The sequence below is a fragment of the Ipomoea nil genome, unplaced genomic scaffold (genome assembly GCF_001879475.1).
Source record: "Ipomoea nil cultivar Tokyo-kokei standard unplaced genomic scaffold, Asagao_1.1 scaffold1619, whole genome shotgun sequence".
In the NCBI taxonomy this organism is placed as follows: Eukaryota; Viridiplantae; Streptophyta; class Magnoliopsida; order Solanales; family Convolvulaceae; genus Ipomoea; species Ipomoea nil.
In genome coordinates, this window is record NW_017618047.1 from 691,365 (window position 1) to 709,634 (window position 18,270).

At 35.2% G+C, this 18,270-nt stretch overlaps 2 protein-coding genes and 1 pseudogene across 2 annotated transcripts; 2 read left to right on the forward strand and 1 right to left on the reverse strand.

Annotated features, from left to right (window-relative positions):
- The first annotated feature begins 1,812 nt into the window (after positions 1 to 1,812).
- On the forward strand, positions 1,813 to 6,467 carry LOC109191240. Its single transcript, XM_019341825.1, has 8 exons — positions 1,813 to 2,085; positions 2,228 to 2,419; positions 2,516 to 2,681; positions 3,992 to 4,388; positions 4,827 to 5,079; positions 5,204 to 5,395; positions 5,552 to 5,717; positions 6,026 to 6,467. Exons 1-8 carry the CDS (start codon positions 1,858 to 1,860, stop codon positions 6,427 to 6,429), a joined length of 1,998 nt encoding a protein of 665 aa, XP_019197370.1. The 5' UTR covers positions 1,813 to 1,857; the 3' UTR covers positions 6,430 to 6,467.
- Positions 6,468 to 7,299: 832 nt separating this feature from the next.
- Positions 7,300 to 16,554, forward strand: LOC109191242 (annotated as a pseudogene).
- LOC109191243 (peroxidase 47-like) lies at positions 15,331 to 16,178 on the reverse strand. Its single transcript, XM_019341826.1, has 3 exons — positions 15,972 to 16,178; positions 15,645 to 15,789; positions 15,331 to 15,500 (listed from the first exon to the last, which is right to left on the reverse strand). The coding sequence occupies exons 1-3, from the start codon at positions 16,176 to 16,178 to the stop codon at positions 15,331 to 15,333; spliced, it is 522 nt and encodes a 173-aa protein (XP_019197371.1).
- Positions 16,555 to 18,270: the final 1,716 nt, after the last annotated feature.

Below are 18,270 nucleotides of genomic sequence, written 5' to 3' on the forward strand. Positions count from 1 at the left end.
GACTTTATGTTTATGATTCAATTCTTGGGATTGCTTGATTGCCTTGACTTCATTAATTTTGAATTGGTTTCATTTCATTTACACTATATATAGCTTTAACAGCCTGCAATATAATCTAGCTTGGTTTTCAATCTTCATACTGTATATATATACTTTATTCTCTTGCTTTGCTAGCTCTCAAATTTGCTTGCAATATTAGCAAAAGATACATCAAATACATAATATAGTACGGAGTAATATATTAGGTAGGCAACACCCATAACTGATAACCCAATGGATTTCGTACATGTATATAGCCCCCATTTAATTTGCTAGCTAGTAAATTGAAGGACCATATACTTGTGGGGCAATTATTATTATTATTATTTTTGACAAACAAAAAATGCATAAGGCAATGCAAGCCAACTTGGTAAGATAGTTAACTTAGTGAGTAGTGATCACAAAATTATAAGTTTGATTCTCAGCTCCATAGCAGTTGTTTATATCCTTGTGACCTTTATCGACTAGGGTCACAAGATGGGAAAAGCAATAAAGTTTTGATTTAGTGTTTTCCTAATGTAAAATTCTCTTATTTTTATCCGTTAGTATTTGAAAATTTTAAATGAATTTTGGATTCCATAAACCCAAAATGTATCATAACATGTGGCGACCCCGACCAAGTAAGTGAGGTTATTGATTTGGTAACTAGCTATAAAGTTTATTACAAGTTTGATTTATAATAAGAATAGTCTATTTATCTTTTTGGTTTGAGTTGGTCACTTATAAGTAACCTATGATAATGCTTTACCTCATTGTGGTCATTTGTTGATTAGGGCCACAAGACGAAATTTATCTAATACACACTGCACCTTCAAATAATAGTTGTGAGTTTTTCTCGTCATTTAAAATAATAATAATAATAATTTATCTCAGTGATGACGGAATACCAAACCTTTGTACGAAAGGCAGCACACAACACGACATTGAAGCTACTGCTAATATACACCAATACTATTAGTTGTAACCAACTTTAATATATGATCCATCCAGCAAACCCTAGTAAAAAAATGGTACTATGTATGAGTAGCATCCATCCGACATAATCCTAAAGAAGTTACTACTCTTATGCAAATTAAATGACAACTTATAATGATCATATTTTTTACTAGACCGACAAATTTTGAAGCATTTGGATCGAAGAGTTTACCCTCAATACCTTTTGTTGATATAATAGATGTTGTTATTATATCCAGATTTTTGTAGTGTTTTATTGTTTTTTCCATTCTATTCCTAGGTATGAATTAAAAAAAAAAAAAAAAAAATGTACATTAGGGTGGTTTGGTGCATGCTATTTATGTATAGGTAGTTTAAGCAAGCTAAGATCGTATGCCCTTTCCAAGTTTAGTTTCCATGCATGTGCTGCGTACATACTAAAAATAAAGATAAGTATTGGAGACAACTCAACTTGTAAGTGGCTGGATCTACAGTTGGCTTAGTAACTAAGTTCAACTTAACTTTTCATGGTAGCGGTCTATTAAACTTGTTAGTTTGATCTGTAATGGACAATTTAGACTGGTTATCTCATTGTGATCATTTGTCAACTAGGGTCACAGTCCGGCCACAGGGTAATTTTCGTAAATCAAAGCTAAGTATTATATATATATATATATATATATATATATATATATATATATATATATATATATATATTAAAGAGCACAGTCCTTATCTAGCTTCCTATTTAATTGAATGCCATTTGTCATCAGTATCTATAAATTGGCTGCAGCCATTGCATATAAAATAGTCAATCTTCTATATATATAAGGTGTTTGGAGGATATATATATATATATATATATATATAGTAACTACTACAACAATGGAGTTCAGCCACCGCCGCCACCATAACCTGATTCTGGTTTGCAGTTTGTTTGTGGTGTTTTGTGTTGTTGCTTGTGAAGCAAGTCACCTGGAAAAGCATTTTTACAAGAAAGAATGCCCTTACGTGGAAGAAATCGTCCGGAGCATAACATGGCAGCGCACCTCCAGTAACCCTCAACTGCCCGCCAAGCTTCTCAGATTGCACTTCCATGATTGCTTTGTCAGGGTGAGTATATATATATATATATACAACATCCGATATTCTCACAACTAAACTGTATTATTGGTCGGGTGTGTTGTAATTAAGGTTTGACGGTTAATTCTAAGAAGGTTTAACCCGAAACTCTTTAACATGCATATTGGTGCAGGGATGCGATGGATCCATATTATTGGACTCAACGACGAGCAACAAGGCAGAAAAAGCAGCGGCCCCAAACCTGTCTGTCGCAGGTTTCGAGGTCATCGACGAAATTAAGGCTGCAATAGAAGCAGAATGTCCCGGGGTTGTTTCTTGTGCAGATATTGTAGCTTTGGCTGCTAGGGACTCCGTTTCGTATCAGGTAATTAATGATTTGACCTAAAAACACAGTATGTACTTACAATATATATATATATGAACAAAACACTAAAAACATGTATGGAGTTTTGATTTGCAGTTCAAGAAGAAGATGTGGTCGGTGCCCATGGGCAGAAGGGATGGCAGAATTTCACAAGCAAGCGAGGCCTTATCTAACCTTCCCTCACCCTTCTCTAACTTCTCCACCCTGGTTCAACGTTTTGCTAGTAAAGGACTTGGTGTCCATGACCTAGTCATTTTATCCGGTACTTTACTCTTATCTAAACACCATATATGAAAAAACCAATTAAACCACCACTTTGTTCCTTAATTGGATGCGCCCGATGCAAATTAATGAGAACTAATATACGGGTTTAAAGGTGCCTCAAACCTCGTGGTCTAATAAAAAAAAAAAAAAAATATATATATATATATATATATATATATATATATATATATAGAGAGAGAGAGAGAGAGAGAGAGAGAGAATTAGGGACAGATATAAACCGTATAAGCAAGTCAAGCTATTTGTGAATTGTGATAATCGAGTTACTCAAATTTGACTCTGACAAATATATTTAGAAAATATTACACTCTCCCTTATTATAAGTAACAATATAATATACTTTATTCATGATTAGTATTACATTTTTTAGTATAAGTATTACATTTCCATATTAACCGTATCCCAACTATCTCATAGATCTACATGAGATCAAGAGCCACTACTCTTTATTTTGTATATATATTATATATATAAATTTAAATATAATATTACAAACTTAGCTAATATGTTCATATTTTTAGATATTATAAAATGGGTATAATCGAGATTCATGTTGAATTTTGTTATGTCATTTGGTTGTAAAATTATTATATATAATTATAATATATATATATATATATATATATATATATATATATATATATATATATATATATATATATATGAATAAAAATTTTATTGAACATATTCGAGCTGATCTGAGCTCAAATTGATTGAACTTTAGACTATTAATAGTTAGCAAACGATCATGAGAAGGTTAATCAGCCTAGGTTGTCTCATCAGCTCAAATTGAGAAGGGCAATATATATATATATATATATATATATATATATATTTGTGTGTGTGTATAAATATGTTACCGGATAATATTAGGAAAGTGAACAAGTACAGTTGTATTGCTTTAGAGTTTCAGTACAAAATATTCCGTGTGTCCTGCTTAACATAACGAAGAGTCTTCAATTTATATTAGTGCCTCCAACGTTCTACTACTTAAGTAACGGTCTCATACTAATGAGGAGCCGAGTCTACATTATTCACCATAATTATATTGTCCTGTCTTGAATAAACTGGTGTTAGAGTAAATATATGTTTCAGTTCTTCTTCGGGTGGTTCCAGGTCGGGTGCATGTCTATCACATTATTCTACCAGTCATCTCCCGTAAGGAGTCAAATTTGGGACCAAGCCAATTATCAAACCAAGTTGGTTACCGTTTGCCCCAATTACACATCTATCGATCTCATGGTGATGTTAAGTTGTAGCATAATATTAACATCTGAAAATATAATGTAGGTGGTCACACGATTGGTATGGGACATTGCAACCTATTCAGCAACAGGCTATACAACTTCACAGGAAAGGGAGATCAAGACCCATCCTTAAACCCTTCATATGCAGACATGTTAAGAACAAAATGCAAGAATCTTAACGACACAAGCCCGGTGGAGATGGATCCCGGCAGCTCCCAAGATTTCGATACCGACTACTTTGTCATCCTCAAGCAGAAAATGGGGTTGTTCCCGTCCGACGCAGCACTCCTTACAGATTATCATGCCAGGAAGATTGTGGACAAAATGGTTGATCAAGATTTCTTCTTCAAATCCTTTGCTAAATCCATGGAAAAGATGGGAGCCATCCAAGTCCTCACAGGGAATTCTGGAGAAGTTCGCAAGAATTGCAGAGTTCCCAATTCTTAAATTAAAATTACCATGTTAATTCATGTTCATCAATCACTTGTAACTTGAATGTCGGATTGAATTCGTTTCATCAAATAATTATAATATAATAATAATAATACCATGCATGTGCTAAATACGCACTAAATGAAGCTAAGTATTATTAAAAGTGTGTATATATATATATATATATATATATATATATATATATATAGTCTCCTCCCTCACTTGCGGAAGATGAAACGAATGTGCCTTGCATTTCAAGTCAGCTTGCTAGCTAATATACCCATTTTAAAACTAAAATGGCATTGTACGTGGCTTATTCATGGGGTTAATATATACTTAGAAAAACAGCAAAACTAATAATGCTATTTTATGGCATTGCATACATGAATTCTGTGTATCTGTGTCTATAAAATGGCATGAACCCACTGCATAAAATTAAACCTCAGATCGATAACTACAATAATGGAGTTTATAAGCCCAAGCCCAAGCCGCCATCTTTATCTGATCCTGGTTTGCAGTTTTCTTCTGGTATTTTGTGGTGTTGTTTCTGAAGCAGGTCCTCTGAAACAGAATTTTTACAAGAAAGATTGCCCTAGAGTGGAAGAGATTGTTCAGAACATAACATGGCGGCGCACCTCCGACAACCTTGGACTGGCAGCCAAGTTTCTCAGAATGCACTTCCATGATTGTTTTGTCAGGGTGAGTATATATATGTACAAATTAATTAAAGCTTTGGTGAATTTCATTCTACATGGTATTAGCTACCTAGGCTGGCAATCTTAGCTTGGTAGTGTTGTGAGAGCTTTTGTTGTGTTTGGTGCAGGGATGCGATGGATCCATATTGTTGGAGTCAAATTCCACGAACAAAGCGGAGAAAGAAGCAATTCCAAACCTGTCTCTAGCCGGTTACGATGTTATTGACGAAATTAAGGTTGTTGTAGAAGCGGAGTGCCCTGGAATTGTTTCTTGTGCTGACATTCTAGCTCTGGCTGCCCGGGACTCCGTTTCATTTCAGGTACTATATATCCAATCCAAATTAAACTATTGTTATTTTACTCAATGCCCACAATTTGTATTTGAGTATCAAAGCATGTTGTCCATATAGACTTTTTATTTTATCTTTATATGTGTGTGTGACGAAGTACTAAATACATGTCCTTCAATTTGACAGTTTAAGACACCGATGTGGTCGGTGCTGATGGGCAGAAGGGATGGCAACATTTCACGAGAAACTGAGGCCATGGCAAACCTCCCCTCACCCTTCTCAAACTTTTCCACCCTCCTTCAAAATTTTGCTAGTAAAGGACTTGATGTTGGCGATCTTGTAATTTTATCAGGTATGCTACTCTTATTTAGACATTACAAAGTAATGATAATGATACTAATAGTTCCAATTCAAGATGCTCTCTTATATATCTGTTATGTTGTAACGGCAGCTCCACGCGTGAGCATTAAATGCCATTGAATTGAAAGATGTTAATCATATATATGATAAGTGTGCTAATTAATAAATCTGGACTTCCAATTTGAACCGCTCTATTGGGCTTCGTAATTATCTTACATATTTTTTAAGACTTGGACTTGGTAACCTAGTGCCCAATAGACAAATTGCAAGAAATATAATGTTACTACATTGGAAACGTAGGTGGTCACACAATTGGTGTAGGGCATTGCAACATATTCAGCAATAGGCTCTACAACTTCACAGGAAAGGGAGATCAAGATCCATCCTTGAACCCTTCATATGCAGACATGTTGAGAACAAAATGCAAGAATCTTCAAGACACAAGTGCAGTGGAGATGGACCCTGGAAGCTCTCAAGATTTCGATGCTAACTACTTTGTCATCCTTAAGCAAAACATGGGAATGTTTGAATCCGACGTAGCACTTCTGACCGATGATAAGGCCAGCAAGATCGTTGACAAAATGGTTGATCAAGATTTTTTCTTCAAATCCTTTGCTAAGTCTATGGAGAAGATGGGAGCCATCCAAGTTCTCACTGAAACTTCTGGAGAAGTTAGAAAGAATTGTAGAGTTTCCAATTCATAGAATTATCGAGTAAGAGTCAAATTTGGACTCGTCTTGTAATGGTGTGATATTAAATGTGGTAATAAAACTCATTCTACATTTGATATCACAAATAAATCATTCACTCAACTATTGAAAATCGGGCATATCTGGTCCCCACCATTAAAAATTAAAAATCTAATAAAGTTATATACTGTCAACTATTAACTAATTAACATATATGCAACACATTTGATAATATATATACAGAAGTTATAAAAATATAATTACACATATATTAGTATAATTGACTAATAATTATTATATTAATTAAGCTAATGATTGGGTTGCATGTTTCCCTCAAGTCAATACTATGTCCTAGTATCTAGTTATTACAGTTGTAACATTATATTAACAAGTTTAATTAAATTATGTGATCTGATCTGAAAATGCCGGCCTCGTAGGTGGTCACACCATTGGTGTTGGTTACTGCAATTTGTTCAGTAACTACCTCTACAACTTCACATGGAAGGGAGATCAAGACCTGTCCTTGAACCCTTCATATGCAGACATATTAAGAACAAAATGCAAGAATCTTAAAGACACAAGTGCGGTGGAGATGGATCCCTGCAGCTCCCGTGATTTTGATTCTGATTACTTTGTCAGCCTCAAACACAAAATGGTGCACTTTAGTGCCTCATCTTCGCACACTCCCGACTCCATTTTATGCTTGAGGATGACAAAGTAGTCGATATCGAAATCTTGGGAGTTGTCGGGATCCAACTCCACCGCACTCGTGCCATTAAGATTCTTGCATTTTGTTCTTAACATGTCTGCATATGAGGGTCAAGGACGGGTCTTCATGTCCTTTTTTTTTGTGAAGTTGTAGAGTCGGTTGCTGAACAAATTGCAATGACCAACATGTGTCGCACGTGAACCGCACGTGTGTCGCACGTGAATCGCACAGATAATTGGATAATTATTTACTCGAATTCTATAACATCATAATATTCTTAAAATATTATATTGCAATTTGTTCAGCAACTGCCTCTACAACTTCACTGGAAAGGGAGATCAAGACCCGTCATTTGCCTGCCATTTTCATCTGCTGATGCTGCTGGTTTGGAGCAGTCTACTTGTTCTTCCTGCTGCAGCAGCTGGAGCCACTCCCTTGAGCCTCAATTTCTACCAAAAACTGTGTCCTCGCGTGGGAGAAATTGTTCAGAACATGACATGGGAACACACCTCCAGCAAACCAGAACTGACACCCAAGTTTCTAAGGAGGATGCACTTCCATGACTGCTTTGTCCGGGTGAGCTAACTTAACTTCCATGATATGCTTGCTTGTTAGCTAGCTAGTATTGTAATAACTTCTTCTTCTTCTTCTTTTTTGGGTGCAGGGATGCGATGGATCCATCTTGTTGGACTCAACTCCTACAAACAAGGCAGAAAAGGATTCAATCCCGAACCGGTCTTTAGCTGGATATGATGTGATTGATGAAATTAAGGTTCGGTTAGAAGAAGAATGTCCCGAGGTTGTTTCATGTGCTGACATTCTAGCATTGGTGGCTAGAGACTCGGTCTCATTCCAGGTAATTTATGTTTAAACAAAAACAGGACATATATACTTTAGCTAGCTAGCTAGGTAGCTATAATACTAAACTATTTGGTTTTGTTGAGTTTTTGCAATTCAAAATGCAGATGTGGCCTGTTCCAGTGGGCAGAAGGGACGGCAACATCTCAAGATACATCGAGGCACTGTCTGATCTCCCATCATCCTTCTCAAATATCTCCACTCTCCTCGACGAATTTGATAACAGAGGATTGGATGTGCATAATCTTGTTGTCCTTTATGGTGAGTTAGTTGTTTAATTAGTTACAGACATCATATCATATCATAGGATAGGATAGGATGACAATACTAGCTATGTCCTAGTTTCTAGCTACTATGTTGTAACATTATATTAACCCTAGAGGTTTAATTAATTTGTTTGTCTGCATGCAGGTGGTCACACCATTAATGGTACGGGTCTTCATCTCCCTTTTTGGTGAAGTTGTAGAGCCGGTTGCTGAACAAATTGCAAGGACCAACATGCGTCGCACAGATAATTAGATAATTATTTACTTGAATTCAATAACATCAGAATATTCTTAAAATATTATATTGCAATTTGTTCAGCAACCGGCTCTACAACTTCACTGGAAAGGGAGATCAAGACCTGTCCTTGAACCCTTCATATGCAGACATGTTAAGAACAAAATGCAAGAATCTTAATGGCACGAGTGCGATGGAGATGGATCCTGGCAACTCCCAAGATTTCGATATCGACTACTATGTCATCCTCAAGCAGAAAATGGGGATGTTCCAGTCTGACGCCTTATAGATTATCATGCCAAGAAGATTGTGGACAAAATGGTTGATCAAGATTTCTTCTTCAAATCCTTTGCTAAATCCATGGAAAAGATGGGAGCCATCCAAGTCCTGACTGTGACTTCTGGGGAGATTAGGTGGAATTGTCGACTAGTCAATTCCTAGATTATATAATATACTTCGTATTAGAATAAAAGTAATTTGCATCTTTGAATTTAAATAATGAATGATTAGAATGTGATCTCAAAATCTTATATAGATTGGGTGATACTCACCTATCCTTATGATGTGTGTATATATATAATATTTGTTTTGAGGAGTACTATAAAATCAAAATTGTTAAGGCACTTTAATCTGATTTATTTACACTTGCATATTGTGATGATGATATGATGATACATATATGAAGATCAAAAGATGAAAGACCAAACCATCAATGTTGGCCGGTTAATCAATCTAAACAAATTCTCGTACCATATTTGTGAAGTTGTAGAGCCAGTTGCCGAACAAATTGCAGTGACCAACATGCGTCGCACGTGAACCGCACGTGCGTCGCACGGGTAATTGGATATATAATTATTTGTTCGAATTCAATAACATCATAATAGTCTTAAAATATTATATTGCAATTTGTTCAGCAACCGCCTCTACAACTTCACTGGAAAGGGAGATCAAGACCTGTCCTTGAACCCTTCATATGTAGACATGTTAAGAACAAAATGCAAGAATCTTAACGACATGAGTGTGGTGGAGATGGATCCCGGCAGCTCTCAAGATTTCGATACCGACTACTATGTCATTCTCAAGCAGAAAATGGGAATGTTCCAGTCTGACGCAACACTCCTTACAGATTATCATGCGAGGAAGATTGTGGACAAAATGGTTGATCAAGATTTTTACTTCAAATCCTTTGCTAAATCCATGGAAAAGATGTGAGTCATCCAAGTCCTGACTGGGACTTCTGGGGAAATTAGGAGGAATTGTCGACTAGTCAATTCTTAGATTATATATATACTCCGTATTAGAATCTTTGAATTTAAATATGAATGATTATGATGTGATGATTTCAAAATCTTATGTAGATTGGGTTATACTCACCTGATCCTTATCGTGTGTGTATATATATAATATTTGTTTTGAGGAGTACTATAAAATCAAAATTATTATGGCACCTTAATCTGATTTATTTACACTTGTGTATTGTGACGATGATATGATGATAAATATATGAAGATCAACAGGAGAAAGACCAGACCATCAATGTTGGCCGGATAATCAATCTAAACAAATTCTAGTACAATCTTCATCATACTAAAACATTAAGATTGAATACTAAGTAACTTGATGAAACCTAGAATTGAAGAAATTACGATGATGATAAACATGCTTCCCAGAATAGCCTATCTCTGTCCTTTTCACTCATCATCATCATCTCCTTGTCGTCCTCACAACTCCCAACGGCCTCATCAATTTCCTCCCCCTCATTATCCACCGTTGATTCACCTCTTCTTCATCTTCAGCACCGTCGAAATCGTTCTCCGATCCTCCGTCTCATTGCCGCCGCCTGCGGCGTCGCAAATGTCATCGCCGTAAATTTTCCTCGAACCTTAAACAGCTCGAAACTCGTTTAACCTCGTTGTCACATACATACCTGAAGGTTATTATTCTCTATATATCAATAGGGAGTACAAACTGTTAACAATATATAAGTCTATTGCAAAATCTAAAAAATACAATTGAAAAAATTATAAGTCTACTTCATGACAAACCCTCTAGCACATAAGTCTACCTCATAAATTTATGTTATCACTAAACTTATGCACTAGACTTAAAGTTAGTCATGAAGTAGATTTGTGATTTTTCAATTATACATTTTCTGGTTTTGCACTAGACTTTGAACAGGTAGCAACTTTTGTTCTATTATGATATGATATGCATTTTGGATTATTTATGTCATCAATGAATGTATTATTGGTGTATATGATTATTTGAAGATGTAGAACCTTTGTATTGTTATATTACCAAGAATAAAAAATAATAATTTTGAGTGGTTAATAACGTCATTTTTAAAATGTCATTTAAACATATTTGTTGACGTAGGACAAAAAATGGTCATGTCACAATAATGTTAGGACCAACGGGGATGTTCTGAAAAAAATTAAAAGTGAAATGACACATATAAATCTAAGACAACAAAAAATGAATTAACACTTAGAACTGAATAGACCAAAATGCCATTATATTTTCAATGGTTATGCCACAATAATACAATGATACTAGCAGGACCAAAAAAAAAAAAAAAAAAAAAAAAAGTGAACTGACACCTAGAAGCACAAAAAGAGCAAGGTAAAGTCCATGGCGTTTCCGTTTCCACAAACGTGCGCCGAACCATGTTGCACAGTATAAATTGATATTTTCCAGATCTGAGAAAAGAGAAGAGGCAGCAAGCATGAACAGTAGCATAGGATGTAAGTTTTCTTGTAAGATTTTCATCGTTTAGACTTAGATTTTACTTTTGAAAGCATTAGACTTTTGTATTTCTTAGCCTGAACCTTACAAGAATCAAGGATCGATCCACTCTATATCAAAGATAAGTGTTATTGTTTAATCTTATTTTACATCTTTATGGTTATTTGCTTTTATATTTATGTGCTTGTATAGTTTATATAATGTGTAGTAATCTTACTTGGGTTTGGATTGAGGTTTACATGAGATTCTTAATACATATTTGATATCTATTGCACATGAGATTCTCAATTTAGGGTTCCTTTTGTTGTGAGATATGGGGCCCAATATTGTCAACCACTATTAGTTTGAAAATTGACAACCAGTGATCAAGGGGTAAACATATCTTCTTGACCCATCTACAACCGTCAATATTCCTCTAGACCCATCTCACTACCCTTAAATTTTGCCACGAAACTAGAGAACTTTAGAGGTTTAGATTGCTAGAGCTTTATTGAGAAAATCGGTAATATCACGAAAGTGAGACAATCTCTGTATTTCGATTCAGCCTAACATTAGATCACTAAAGTTATGTGTCAATCCACCAAATCAGTTTTGACAATCTTGGAACCTGGTATTGTGTCTGACTTCCCTTAATCCTTAGAATTGGCATTGACTCAAATGTTCCCTCATTCCAAACCGTCCTTTCCATTATTGGTTTTTAATTGAATTATTTACTTTCATTCCCCCAATCCTTTAATGTTGCTTAGCTTCCAATCTTCCATTGTGTCTAATAATTTCCAAGAATTATATGCCTAAAATACCATCCCAAGAATTATATGTCTAAATTACAATGGAAGAATTGATACAATAGAATCATTAGTTAATTTTAATTATAAATTAACATAATTAAGGAAAATTATGTGATTGATATAATATTTTATTAGTAAAAGTGTAAAACCTATATATATATATATATATATATATATATATATATATATATATATATATATATATATATATATATATATATATATATTAGGATTAGGATTTATGTATCTTGTTATCTCTTTCCTTATTATTAGCTATAAAAGAATTAATGTCATACCATATGACAAATTATATCGTGCACCACGGTGCATAATCGATTATATATTCACCGAGCTTCAAAACAATGTCGTTTTTGTTTAATAAAAAGAAACGACACCCGTTCTGCAAAAAGTAACTCTGTTAGTTATTTAGTTTCATTATGTTTACACTGCAGTTTCAGTTCAACACAACTACAGTTTCATTTCGATATAACTACAGTTTCATTCGACATTTATACACTCAAATATGTGAAAATGTTATTTAATTTTATTTTTTAAAACACAACTACATGATAATTTCAATAGAACTACAGCTTCATTCCACAACATACACTCAAATATGTAAAATGTTATTCAGTTTCATTTTATATAAACTGCAGTTTTATTTCACCACAACTACAGTATCATTTTGATATAATTGCAATTTCATTTGATAATATATAAAATAATACATGAGGCAGTGTCGATTTAGATACACTGTAGTGTCAGTTTAGATACATTGTAGCATCAGTTTAGATACATTGTAGTTTCATTTGATAATTAACACACCAAAAAATGCGCGCTCCGTTAACAGTAACGGCACCGTTTTGACCGCAGTGCAGGTGCACAGTATAACGACTGATACCATATTAAGCCGGCCCAATATAACACGTCAAGTTATTTTATGGATCTGAGTCCACCTTACAAAGTAAATTTGAGTCTAAAATACATAATTTATATATTAAATGTTTACAATTTATATTCTAAATGTTCACAATTTACCTATTAAATGTTTATAACTTACATACATAATTTACGTACTAAATGTTCACAATTTAAAATTTGAACATTTAATATATAAATGGTGAAATTCAGTATGTAAATTTTATATTATGGACTCGGGTTGGTATAAGTGTCCATATAACAACGAATTCACACACAACCAGTCAAACATTATATTGCTATATTAGTCAAAACAATTTTTTTTTCTTAGTATTGGTTGAGATGGCCAAAAATCCGATCCGTTATACATCATTACATCTTGTCTTTATTATCTTCTCCATTGCCTTTTCTACATTAGGTTGAACCTCTAGTCTCCTTATCTTATAAGTTAATTACCATTATAATGAATTTTTTTAATAATTTAATGTTGTTACGTTTTATTTTATTTTATTGGTTTTATGACTTTTGACAGTTAACGGATAACCAACACAACCGTTAAAATAACAATTCGAGTATATGAAAAATATGAAGAAAGTATATATAAAGAGAATTTAGAGAGAGTAGATATTTTGTATTACTGATAATTGTTTGTCTTTTCCCATGTATGAGTGGGGTTCTATTTATACCTATTTTAGATTAGGAGCCCTACAAGGAATAAGAAACCTAACCTGGCATGAGAATCAATGTTACATTGTGAATAATAAACTCTAGTCATACTAGGCTACGAATAATGAGCTCATCAACTCAATCTTTATACTGTGGATTATACTGTAGGCTAGTAGATGAATATAATATGAGGAATTATAAATGAACCTTCAGTTTAGCTTAATTGCATGCCATTTTATACAACAAAAAAACATTCTTTATTTTTCACGCAACCACAAAACAACATATGATAGATTATGCATATATGCTAATAATTATTAACGTCAATCCGTCTGATCTGTCAACAAATTTTTAGTTTTTTTTACTATTTGTTATGTGTGAACTACTTGAGGTGAGAAAATGATGAGTATATAAGTTTATAGAAACTATGTATTTAGGGTATTATTTCATACCTATGAAGTAATACCTTAAATACATAGCTTCTATAAACTTATATACTCATCATTTTCTCACCTCGAGTAGTTCAATTCACACATAACAAATAGAAAAAAAAAAAAAAAATTGTTGGGCAAATGATAAAGAATTGACATCGTTAATTATTAGCACATGCATATGGAGGACTTTTGAGAGGAAATTGCATATATGCATAGTCTATCATTATCATATGTTGTTTTGTGGTTGCATAAAATTAAAGAATGGTTTTGTTGTTGTATCAAATGGGGCAATTAAGCTAAGCTGCGCTGAAGGTTTATAGATAATTCCTCACATTATACATACATACATATATATATATATATATATATATATATATATATATATATATATATATTAGCCTACAGCTAGTATAATCCACATTACATGCAATGGAGTTCAGCTTTAGCTTTAGCCTAAGCCGCCATTTTCATCTGATGATGCTGCTGGTTTAGAGCAGTCTGTAGCTTCTACTCGCAGGAACATCAACTCCACTGACTCTGAATTTCTACCAAAAATTGTGCCCTCATGTGGGAGAAGTCGCTCAGAACATAACATGGGAACACATCTCCAACAAACCAAAATTGGCACCCAAGTTTCTGAGGAAGCATTTCCGTGACTGCTTTGTAAAGGTGAGCTAGCTACCAAACAACGTAACATTATTCATGCTTTTTGTTTGTTTGTTACTTGCTAGCTAGTATTGTAATAATTTTTTTTTTTTGGGTGCAGGGATGCGATGGATCCATATTGCTGGACTCAACTCCTACAAACAAGGCAGAAAAGGATGCAATCCCGAACCAGTCTTTAGCTGGATATGATGTGATCGATGAAATTAAAGTTCGGTTAGAAGAAGAATGTTGGGGAGTTGTTTCCTGTGCAGACATTCTAGCTTTGGTGGCTAGAGACTCTGTTTCATTCCAGGTAATTTATGCTAAACCTTAACCAAAAACAAAAACAGAACATACTTTAGCTAGCTATAATACTAAACGTGTAGGTGCGGTTGGATTTTGGGCGCAGTTCAAAATGCCTATGTGGTTGGTCCCATTGGGAAGAATGGACGGCAACATCTCCAGAGACTTTGAGGCCTGGTCTCTTCTCCCATCCTCCTTCTCAAATTTCTCCACTCTCCTCCGCAACTTTGCTAGCAGAGGATTGGATGTGCATGATCTTGTTGTCCTTTCAGGTGAGTTAGTTAGATATCATATCATATGTCATCATATCCTATCCTATGATATGAGGTGTCTGTAACTAAACAACTAACTAACCAGCAAGGACAACAAGATCATGCACATCCCATTCTCTGCTAGCAAAGTCGCCGAGGAGAGTGGAGATATTTGAGAAGGATGATGGGAGATCAGACAGTGCCTCGATGTCTCTTAGATGTTGTCGTCCCTTCTGCCCACTGGAACCGGCCACATCTGCATTTTGAACTGCAAAAACTCAACAAAACCAAATAGTTTAGTATTATAGCTACCTACCTAGCTAGCTAAAGTACATACGTTCTGTTTTTGTTTAAACATAAATTATCTGGAATGAGACCGAGTCTCTAGCCACCAATGCTAGAATGTCAACACAGGAAACAACCCTGGGACATTCTTCTTCTAACCGAACCTTAATTTCATCAATCATATCATATCCAGCCAAAGACTGGTTCGAGATTGAATCCTTTTCTGCCTTGTTTCTAGGAGTTGAATCCAACAAGATGGATCCATCGCATCCCTGCACCCAAAAAACAAAACCAAAAAAAAAACAAAAAAAACAAAAAAAACAAAAAACAAAAAACAAAAACAAAACAAAAAAATGTTATTACAATACTAGCTAGCAGCTAACAAGCAAGCATATCATGGAAGTTAAGTTAGCTCATCCGGACAAAGCAGTCATGGAAGTGCATCCTCAGAAACTTGGGTGCCAGTTCTAGTTTGTTGGAGGTGTGTTCCCATGTCATGTTCTGAACAATTTCTCCCACGCGAGGACACAGTTTTTGGTAGAAATTGAGGCTCAGGGGAGTTGCTCCAGCTGCTGCAGCAGGAAGAACAAGTAGACTGCTCCAAACCAGCAACATCAGCCAGAAGAAAATGGCGGCTGAGGCTAAAGGTATAGTACTCCATTGAAGTTTTGATGGAAAGCTATGAAGGTAATTAACTGGAACGAAGAAGACTCAAGAGGAGTTATATGTGAGAGATCTTTATGTTCTGTTTCAGAGAGGAGTATGCCAATATATATAGGAAGGCAATGGAGGAAAAAGTAGTTGAAATGTTCAATTACTTTGGTGCCCTTTCGTCCTACTGCGGCCTGCTACAGGTTCATGTGTTAAGTGTCATGTGCTAAAAATAAAATACATGCAAAAGTATAGTATACCTGATAACCATATATATCAACCACATTTACCCGAGCACCCTCTTGGAGTAAAAGCTCTGCAACCGGAACTGCAGTACAGTGTAATGTTGTTTGCCATGTATGATCTGCGGCATTTACATCTCCTCCATGCTGCCAATTGTAACACCAAGCAATTGCCAATTGACCGTACTTAGTATGTATATACTTAAAGCAAAGCAAAACTTTCACAACAAAGTTACAAAAGAAAAGGCACTAAAACTCATCCATCCAAATATATCATATTAACGTTTGTTATTTTCCGATTAAGCACAAAGAGAAGCCTTGAACAGGCCTTTTGGGAGCATAAAATCATTGTCTCATTGTTAAATGGAGTTCTCAACTTCCACAACAAAGTTACAACCTCTCTTACCTCCACAAGGCACATTTTCATCCAATAATCAAACATTGGTTTTGAAAACTCCTCTACACTCTCATTTAGACATACTCACTGCTCATTTTGTCTATTAGACATAAATCATCCAAAAACCACTTAAGCACATGCGACATTCATGATTTAAAAACAATATTTTTAGCCGCTCACTGACTCAGTACTCATGATTCAATTCATATAATGATATAAAAGCACTTAAGCACATGCCACATAAATCATCCAAAAACCGCATACATTAAATATTTAAATTGATTAAAAACAATATTAGTCACTGCTCACATTCATATAAAATTCAACGGCAACACCAATAAAATTCAATATAATTAACAGAGTCTAAGACTTAGGGAAATTAGGGCAAAAATAAAATTAGAGAAATAGAGCAAAATTGAAAAATACGAACCTGAGAGGCTGAGATTGTGAGACACTGACTCACTGAGGACTCCTGCTGGGCTGCTGACTGGCGAAATTAGGGCACAGAGGAATGGCGAGTGGCGAGGTGCGACCGTTCGGCACAGACAGGGACAGAGCGATAGAGCCACAGATGACCGAGGACTCCTTAGTCCTGAGAGGAGACGAGAGGCCGAGAGGGGCAGCCGGTACTCCGGTAGCGAGAGGCAGTCAGGCTGAGAGCAGAGAGCAAGAGAGACGAAAGAGGCGAGAGTTCTGGTCAAAATGTGAAATAATTAAAAAAAAATTAAAAAAAAAAGTATATATATAATACAGCCCCAAGTTTTTTTTTTTTTTGTTTTTTTTTTGTTTTGTTTTGTTTTGTTTTTTTTTTTCAAAGGAAACGAAATACTTATATTAAATCAAATGTTAACCCAACAGGGTAGCTCAAGTGGTAAATGAGTTCTCTTTGTGGGGGAGAATTCCGAGATAATAATCCAGGTTCAATTTTCACAAGTGACGATTCCTTTTGGGCCAACTTCTGTGGAGCGAACAGGATGGACCTGGACCGTTAACAATAACATACGGAATAGAAGAAATCCAAACACGAGGACCGTTAAACGGACAGAGAAAGCCCGGACCACAATAACATACGGAATAGACCCGGACCACAATAACATACGGAATAGACCCAACATACGGAATAGAAGGAGGACCGTTAAACGGACAGAGAAAGACCCGGACCACAATAACATACGGAATAGAAGAAATCCAAACACGAGGACCGTTAAACGGACAAAGAAAGACCCGGACCACAATAACATACGGAATAGAAGAAATCCAAATACGAGGACCGTTAAACGGACAGAGAAAGACCCGAACCACAATAACATACGGAATAGAAGAAATCCAAACACGAGGACCGTTAAACGGACAGAGAAAGACCCGGACCACAATAACATACGGAATAGAAGAAATCCAAACACGAGGACCGTTAAACGGACAGAGAAAGACCCGGACCACAATAACATACGGAATAGAAGAAA

Coding starts and splice junctions, on each gene's coding strand:
- LOC109191240 (XM_019341825.1), top strand. CDS start 1,858: ATGGAGTTCAGCCACCGCCGCCACCATAACCTGATTCTGGTTTGCAGT. Junction 4,389..4,826: donor AAGAATTGCAGAGTTCCCAA/TTCTTAAATTAA, acceptor ATTAAACCTCAG/ATCGATAACTACAATAATGG. Junction 5,396..5,551: donor GGGACTCCGTTTCATTTCAG/GTACTATATATC, acceptor TCAATTTGACAG/TTTAAGACACCGATGTGGTC.
- LOC109191243 (XM_019341826.1), bottom strand. CDS start 16,178: ATGGAGTACTATACCTTTAGCCTCAGCCGCCATTTTCTTCTGGCTGAT. Junction 15,790..15,971: donor AAACTAGAACTGGCACCCAA/GTTTCTGAGGAT, acceptor TTTTGGGTGCAG/GGATGCGATGGATCCATCTT. Junction 15,501..15,644: donor ATGTCCCAGGGTTGTTTCCT/GTGTTGACATTC, acceptor GAGTTTTTGCAG/TTCAAAATGCAGATGTGGCC.